This window comes from Monopterus albus, unplaced genomic scaffold (genome assembly GCF_001952655.1).
Source record: "Monopterus albus unplaced genomic scaffold, M_albus_1.0 scaffold107.1, whole genome shotgun sequence".
Taxonomy (NCBI): Eukaryota; Metazoa; Chordata; class Actinopteri; order Synbranchiformes; family Synbranchidae; genus Monopterus; species Monopterus albus.
In genome coordinates, this window is record NW_018127987.1 from 1,170,229 (window position 1) to 1,179,401 (window position 9,173).

At 44.4% G+C, this 9,173-nt stretch overlaps 1 protein-coding gene across 4 annotated transcripts in view; it reads left to right on the forward strand.

Moving 5' to 3' along the window:
- Positions 1-9,173, forward strand: part of cicb (capicua transcriptional repressor b) — a 39,420-nt gene that overhangs the window by 5,166 nt on the left and 25,081 nt on the right. For all 4 annotated transcript variants that reach the window (XM_020610797.1, XM_020610798.1, XM_020610796.1 and 1 more), the window contains exon 2: positions 2,545-6,526. In XM_020610797.1, the coding sequence (XP_020466453.1) occupies positions 2,683-6,526 (3,844 nt within the window). In that variant the 5' untranslated portion in view covers positions 2,545-2,682. The remainder of the gene's footprint in view (positions 1-2,544; positions 6,527-9,173) is intronic.

The window sequence follows — 9,173 nt, forward strand, 5'->3', positions numbered from 1 at the left end:
CCAAAGCTTAGGGCATGTTAGGAGGCTGTGAGCATGACCAAACACATTTTTCTAAGCTAAGATCAGGTAATTACAAGTGCTTTAGTGAACCAGTCAGTCAGCCAAGTGGCCCTGACTCCTTCCTGCCTTTTCCAGGACCAGCACTCCCAGTCCAGGCCTCAGTGTCTAGGAGTACTTGGTCTGGTACTACTAGAAAGTACATTCAGTTGGAGTTTTCTTTCTTCCTTCTTTTGCTTTGTCTGGAATGGATTTAAAAGTGGAATTTAGCAAAGAAAGAAAGAAAGAAAGAAAAAACCCTACAATTAGAGAGTGAGTAATGTAGGGTATGTAGAGTTTCACTTTATATTCTTCCCATTATTTTGTTTGCTGCATAATATACACTGTGGTCGACCAATTGGTCTTGGGTAACATTTGCCATTATTTGTGCAATTCATTTCACAAGGAAAGCTCTGAAGATCAGGTCATCTTATGTGTGGCCTGCAAATGTTTGTATATGTTTAATATTTTAATATTTTGATGTTTTCATTTAAGATGAAATCAGTGGCACTTGTCATCTTCAGTTGCAGATACTTAGAAACAGTTTTCTAGTTAGTAATAAATAAGCAAGCATATCAACAGAGCTTGTTTTTCAAATGTCTACGTCTGCAGGAAGCATCAAAGTTGTGAAATGCAAAACACCAGTATTACTATTAGTACTGGCCTTGCCAAAAGTAGAGTAAATATTGTCCCGTTTCAGTCCGTAGCCAGCCCAGTAAATGTTTGACTATATGGGGCAATGAAATTGTAATCCAGTGATGAAAAATAATTTCTGTTTGCCTGTATGCAGTAAATATTCATGAGGGCAGAGGTCAAAAGGAGGGGTGGAGATGACTGTGTGTGAGTGACTAGGGTTGTTTATTAGTCACTCAGGACCAGGAAGAGATGCTTTTCTGAACTGCAGGAAGTGGAAGTGGTGTGAGACTGGTTTATGTTGTGTGTGGAGTACTGTATGAGACCAATTGAACCAAGTGACTTTGAATGTTTACCTCTCTTTTGCGCTTTCTTTTTTGATGATATCATACTTACACAAGGTTAACACCGTCAGTGTTAGTTACGGCAAACAAACAGTTAACAGCAAGGTCATCTTATGTGTGGGACAATCTTTTCCAATGTCTTGGACAGGAAGTGTGAGTATAGTATGTGTACCGTATGAATTTGTCCGTGTGCGTTTGTCTGTATTTGCAGGAATGTAGGCATTTGTACATTTTGGTGAGTTACTTAATTTTGTCGGTGGGAGCTGTACTGTATGTGTGCACTGGTGAGCGTACGACTGTGTGTATGTTTGTGTGTGACAGTAGTTAGTCTGTAATCTTACATTGATCACTATATCTGACTGTGTTCCCGTCTTTTAATTTCTGTCATTTTAGGCATATGTTACGGTGGCAGATTATTCCAACTATATTGTCTTTTTGTAGAAAGTGAGCTTGAGTGTCAGCGAGACAGTAACAAAAGACGACTGGGAAAGACTGAGACACTGAGAAAGAGAGAGAGGGCCAGCGAGTGCTACAGTGACTGTGGAAATTCCCAGTGACTACACAAGAACAGCCGATTTGAACAAACAGCCAAACAGCCGCATACTCCCACCGCTTTCCTCCCACCTTTTTCTTTCTCACTCACTCTTACTCATGTCGTAGGCTGACCTCATCCAGGCCATGGCCAGCCCTTTTCCTCCTGATGGAAGTCGCATATAATACTCTGTTGCTCTTGTTGTTGTGATCTCAAGTTGAACACAGTGCATCAAGTCTATAGTGTATGGCATGAGAAAGCTACGCTGTTGCATGTCGAGTACAGTGGCGAGATCAGGCGACCTGTGGTGTGAGGCTCAGGTGTGTGTGTTCGATGAGGAGAAAGAATTTTTGTCCCTGCAAACATTTGAAAATAAAGAGATACTGACCTCATTAAAGGCAGACGATTATAGTGGAGTACTGTATGAGACAAATTGAACCAAGTGACCTTGAATGTTTACCTCTCTTTTGCACTTTCTTTTTTGATGATATCATACTCACACAAGGTTAACACCGTCAGTTTTAGACACTCTTACCCAGAATTACTTGTGCAATAAATCCGTAGTTCTCAATAATCAAAACCTAGACCGCAGTTTATCCATTATTGAATATTAAACTGTGATATAGTGTTAGGAGCAATACTGAAATTACAAATAAAGCCATCAGATCCTTTAAATTTGTGAAGGAGTCAGTTTAAAAATATTTTTGTCTGGTTTAAAATGGTGGATAATAATGTTGAAATAAAGATTTAATGCTTCTGATATAAAAACCTGCACTTAGACTCGGGTGCCCACAGACGCTTGCATGCACACTGTATTGATGTTGATCAGGCAAACATGGAGGGCGAATGAGAGCATACTACGTCACATACTGAGCCATTGTCATAGCCAGTGCAGTGTAGCACACTTCCAGGTATGATGTCACTTTTATTCTCAGCAATTTTTGATTATAAATATAATAAATGACCACGTGTCTTCTGTCTCTTCCTCTTCCTTCCTAGACTGCAATACAGAGGACAGAAGGAGAGAAACACAGGACAAGAGAAGGTGGAGAAAGACAAAAATAAAAGGAGTGCCTTAGAAGTGAAAAACTAGGAGTGCCACACAACCTGCAGCACTTTTGGAACAGCAAAGAAGAGATGAGACCACTGAAGAAACACAGAGGGCGTTCTCCACCGTTAACTAGAGGCAGAGGGGGGAGAAGGAGAGGGAGCTCTCAGTCCCTTCAAGAAAAAGACCCCAAAAGAGTCAAGAGGGAGACACTCGTCAAAACCACACAGCACACACCCAGCACGCCCTCCACATGCAAACAGACCCCACCCACAGCCACCAACTCTGACAAAGAACCAGTCACAAACAGCAATACCCCCACGAAGGAGGAGTCCGCTGAACCAAGGGAACCTGTGGAATCATTTGAGAAAGATGGAAAGAAACTAGAGGAAAAGACCAAAAATGAGAAGATGTTGGGCACAAATGGAAAAAGTGCTATGTCCACTGATATTGTAGTATTTTCTACCTCTACTCCAGCACCACTGTCCACAGCTACACCACCTCTGGCCGCCCATCACAGCCCCAGCTTAGTCTCAGTCTCTAGCAGGAAAACAGCCACATTTAAAGCTCGCATCCCCAAGAAGAAATATACATATGAGCACTTTGCTCACAGTGCAAGTGCCCTGACTACCATTCCTACCTCCAGCCCTGCACTCACACACAACACTTACTGCAACATTAACAGCAAAATCATTGATAGTGTGAATACGCCCAGTAATAATTTCAAGAGCAGCAACAATATTAGTAATAGCGTTAATAAAAGCATTAATGTTGGCATCAATAGTAGTAACAGTAACACTACAAGTGGTGTTAACAACATGACTAATAGTAGAGCTGGGAGCCACAGTACCTTTGTTAATAGCAGTAATAATAGAAGTAATAATTGCTCAGGTAATCAGCTGTCAGTACTAACTGTAGATAGTAAAGTTACAGAAGCAAACCATTTTGTCTCCACAGAGCATAGGCCCCTCAGGACAGCAGACCCCCAGGAAAAGGAGTCCCAACCAGGTGAAAATGAGTCAGAGGGGGCCCCTAACTCGGTGCGCTCCTCATCCACTGATACAGCTAGTGAGCACTCAGCTGACCTGGAAATGATAGAAACCGCAGGACAAAGCCTCCATCAGAATAACTCCCAGATCTCAGCTGACCTCTATAGTTCACACCCTAAAGATACCAGTTTGTCTGAGGGGCTAGCTGAAGTTCTGGCCAAAGGCTTGAAGAACCAGAGAGTCCTGGCTCGTCAGATAACAAGGATCATGGACAGTGGGGTTGGGGCTCCAGGGGGCAGAGCAGTTAAGGAGAGAGACTTGTGCCCTCTGTCACCTGTGTTCAGACCGGGTGTGGTGCGTAGGGTGAGTGGAGGCGCTGTTGAAGTCCAGCTCCAAGGAGAGCAGGCCCTTGTTAACTACCCTTTCCCTGGTGAAGGCGTGATGACATCGTCATCAGGTGCTGAGAACAGAGTGGAGTTCATTTTGGATGCCCCCCTACCTGGCACAGCACCTGTGGCAGTCGGGACCCGAGTGTGTGTGCCCTTTGGTGGAGAGGAGGGGGTTCCTCTGCTGTACAGAGAGGGGATTATCACTCAAGTGGACCCCCACCCCGGTGTCTCGTTTCCTTACCTGGTGCTCCTCAGTGAAGACAGAGAGACTTTGGGTGATGGACAAGTGGGGGAGGAGAAAGATAAAAGGAAAACTAACGGTCAGGCTGTGTGGGTGTCCCGACAAAACCTGAGACTGCTCAGTCCTCCCTGGGAAGTTCCACATTTGGACGGTGGGAGGGAAAAGGAGAGAGAACGGGAGAGAGAAAGGGAAGAGAGGCAGCAGAAGGAGGAGATGGAAGTAGAGAGGGAAGTGTGCCAGTTGAGTATTGGAATGGGGGTGCTGGGAAGGGGGTTGAGCCATGGTTTTTCACATGAAGGAGGTGCAGGAGGTCATCCCTATGGAAATGTACATCCACCTCCCCTGTCTTCCTTTATGACTTCTGGTGTAGTGACCAGCACAGTTCATGGCTGCAGAGATAACTTCTCTGACAGAGAGAGACACAAACAACCAAACACTCCAGAAGAAGACGCAGAAGTATCTTGTTTTAATATGGGCCTCACTGTTAGTCCCAAGTCAAATTCTGGGACCTCTCAGCACAGAAATATCATCTCCAAGTCCAGTGGCTATCCCTCCTCCTCCCACCTCTCTGTGGTGCGAGGTCTGGGACCCCCACACATCTCGACTCTCACTAGTCCTCAGCCATCGCCTTCCCCTGCTTTACTGGGGTCTGAAATAAACAACACTACTCCAAACCTTCTTTCATCCAAAACCACTCCCACTCAGACCCCTACTGTCACTTCTGGTGGGGGATCCTCCTCTACCTCCTCTGCTCGCTCTAGGACTCCCCTATCATTGACTCAGCAGAAATACAAGAAGGGTGATGTGGTCTGCACCCCTAATGGTATCCGTAAGAAGTTTAATGGTAAGCAGTGGAGGAGGCTGTGCTCCAGAGAGGGCTGCATGAAGGAGTCTCAGCGTAGAGGATACTGCTCTAGACACTTGTCCATGAGGACCAAAGAGATGGAGGCAGCAGGGGGAGAGAGCTCAGGGACAGTTACCCCCTCTGACCTGAGAGGCAGAGCCAGTAGTGAGTTTGAATGGGACGACACATCAAGAGAGAGCAGTGAGACCAGTAGCAGAGGAGACTCCAGACCCCGCTTAGTCCTACCCTCCCTCCTCCCCCATGAGCTGTCGTCACGCTTTGACTTTGATGAGTGTGAGGCCGCTACTATGCTTGTGTCATTAGGGAGCTCCCATTCTGGCACCCCTCCCTTTTCTCCCATCTCCAACCAGTCGCCATTCTCCCCTACCCCCTCTCCCTCACCCTCCCCGCTGTTCGGCTTCAGGCCGGCAAACTTCTCCCCAATTACAGCCTCCCCAGTCCTGCAACACCGGAGGCACAGGCAGCCCAGTGGTACGGGGGGAGCAGGGGGAGGGGGCAGTAAGGCAACAACCCCAGCTGGAGGAGGAGAAAGAGAGAGACACACTTCAGGCATCCAGCCCAGCTTCCACAGCAACCTGACCTTTACTGTGTCCATGAGCCCCAGCAAACGAAAGCCAGACGCACCTCCTCCACCACCCCTCCCTGCACACCACCATGATTACACACCCAAGACAGAGCTGGAGCAGGGGGACCTCAATAACTCTTTCAGGGTGCTGTCCCCTCAGACACCGGCTTCACATTCCCACACACACACCCCCACCTTCTCTCGACCCAGGGGAGTGACCACCCCCTCTTCCAGTAGGCCTCCATCCTCCACTGCTGTCTCCCCTCCTCCTCTGCTTATATCTTCAACTCCTCCTTCCCCTCTCACTCCCGACGGGGGGGCTCGTCGTGTGGTCCCTGTGTCCCAAAAGGCCTTACGGGACTCCCCTGTCATTGTGAGGAATCCCGAAGTCCCACTGGCAAAATTCACAGAATGTCCCATGGGAAGAGGAGTAGGAGGAGGAGGTGGAAATGAGGGAGGGACAGATAACACCTCATCTAAAGATGCCAGCCAAACACCCTTTAACCCTCCTCCAATTGCTGGCCTCCAGGTTCCTGTCCCCATTAATGCCGCTGCAGCTACAGTACCCAATGGTGCTGTCCTCTTGCGAAGCCCAGGCCAAACTCTAGTGCTTGTGTCCCCGACGCCCTCCTCCCTGCCCACCACTGACACCCACCTGCAGGCTCTGTCAGTTACCGTCAGCACAACAGTCACAGCTCCCACTCCCAGTAGCACAGACAGCTCTGGAGAACGAGAGCAGAATGGGGGGACAGGGTTTGGGGGTGAAGTCCAGCAGCCAGTTCCCTGTCACCCCTCTCCCACCGCACTGCTGCCCCTGATCCTGCCAGCGGAAAGTCTTCACCCCGTCCCACGAAAGGACATCATCATGGGACGTCCTGGCACAGGTGAGAGTTGGTGTATATGTGTGAGTGCAAGGTCAGTGACTTTGAAGTGTAAGGAGAAGCCATGGAGACTAAGTGTCACAATCTGTGAAGTGGACTGCAGTTATTTAAAATGTAACAAAAACACATAAGACAAATTGATAAATAAGCACATTAATTGGTATGAAAATAAAATCAAAACTAACAAGTAATGCATCTTGTCCGTCAGAAAAAATATAAGTCATAATAGATTATTACTCACAAACAATATGTATGTGTAGATAAATATGTGGAAAAAATGCATCATACAGTGTTTTTGTTTCAAAGTGAATAACGACATTTTCATAAAGCAGGCACTTTAAATATCACCCAGGTTGAACTTTAATCCTGTATATACATCAAATTGCAGCGCTGTATTTACAAATGAAAAATAAAGGAACTATTCCTCTATTTATATTTTATTTTTGACCTCGAAGATTGGCACAAAGGGTTTTAACTTTAAGTTTGTTTTTACAATTTAATTACCCAATCCATAGAGTATATTCACAAAATGTAATTGGCATTGCAATTGTCTTAAATTCTATCACGTAGCATTCTGCATTGCAATGACAATGATTTTTTTGCTTAGAGACTTTAGAGAGAAATGCAGTGGTAGTGTAGCTACATCTAGACAAAAGTACTAGAGGTGAGATGGAAGAATAATTATGTTCATTAAGGGTATTTAGTTGAAGATACAGCAAGTTACATAAGTAATAAAATAATGAGAAAAATAGGCAATGTGTGTGTAAATGTAGCTTTATGCGTGTTTCTACTTCATATATATATACACACACACACACACATAAACACACAGCCAGAGAGAGAGGAAAAAGAGTGAGCTGTATTGTTTTAATTTTAAAACAGAATTTTCTTGTTAGGAAAATTAGTAAATAGAATGGACCTTTATTAATGATATGTTTTTTTATATTCAATAAATACCAGACAACCTTTAATATATTGTGTTGTATTTCATTCAGTAAATTCAAGTAAATCTAAAGCAGTCATTCATTCAACAATCATAGCTGTTATTAAACTGTTGTGTAATGTTTTTTAATTTGACATAAAAGCTTGTCTGAGAACAGATGACACCCACGGTGTAATAGAGGGTTAGAGCCACATGAACACGCCACGACCTGTGTGTGTTGATGCCCAGTGAAACGTGCTGTTGTCCCATATGGCTTCGTCTGGTTAACTGTCCACCACGAAATGCTAAAGCTGGTCATGTGACCCATGTAAGTCCGGGAACAGGCACCTATGATTTGTTAGGTCAGGGCTAGGCTTGTTGAAGTCACAGCTGATAACCAGTCTCTAAATTCACTGAAATCATTTCACAAAACTCAGTGAGGTAAGAATAATCTGTGCTGTCCATCTCTTCAAAATGGAGCGTGGTTTATCTGATGATGCTTGAAGTCATGTATCACACAGTATTTAAGAGCCAAACATGGTTATTAGAAAAACCAGTTTTTTGAAGTAATAATTAAATTGTTGTTGGCGTGCGTTATAAATGCAAATGGAAAAGGGACACAGTAGCTGGATGGAAAATTATTTATGCATATTCATACAGTGTGTGTGTGTGTGTGTGTGTGTGTGTGAGAGAGAGAGAGAGAGAGAGAAACTGCAAAAGAGAAAATGTATGCATGGGCATGCATGTGATGAGGTTTTTGTGTTTTCTTTATGGATTCGACTGTACATTATACAGGATTAGTTTTGTCAATAACAGAGAGGGCCTCTTATATTCCAAGTTGTTATAGACAGAAACTGTGTGGCTGAGTGGTAGCAGACATACCTACACTACACAGACAACACAGATAAACTTATAGTAGAAAGGAACGGGGAAGTTCGAGATGAAATAATAAGCATTTTGAAGAAAAAGAAAATAGAGTGAATGAAGTGTAGCTGCTCCCTGCTTTGAATCAGTGCGACACAAGAAATTAACAGTTAAAGACAAAATCAAAAGTGGGCACGGAATGTGTGGGCTAGCTATACAGTATGTAGACCAGTTTCAGACTTTTTCCACTAACTTGTTTTTGGTTTTGTATTTTAGAGAGAAAAAATACTGATAAGATCAGATGGAGAATGAGGAATGTCTCAGAGAGGCCAACTGTGTGGGTAAAAAAGGGCAGAAGGAGGCAAAGAGGAGCATTCAGATGCATGTTTTCTGGAAAGCTTTCACTTGTTTATTTCTTGGAAAGGGGTGTGTGTGTGTGTGTGTGTGTGTGTGTGTGTGAGACCCTAGCAACTATTTCCCTGACTCTTGCTGTGTGTATGTTCATCTGTTGTCTGTGATGTTCATTATTGACACATGAAACTATAGTTAAATAAGGTGTGGGCAGCCTTCTTGGTTAGTAAAACTATAGTGGGCTTGTTCTAAATGTGTTTGTCCATATAGTATATACATGCATGTCCTAAGATGTATTGTATTGTGTGGTGTGTGAACATTTGTTTCTCATGCTGCGGTGTGTGTGTGTGAGCATTATTCATCACCAGATGAAAATAAGAGCTTACTTCTCATCTATGTTATATGGACACATAGCATCAGTTAGTGTAATTCACATCACCAGGGTCTTTGCCCTCGGTGTGTGTACTTATAGCTATGTGGATGTTCAAGAGTGTGACAGAGAAGTGGACAAGA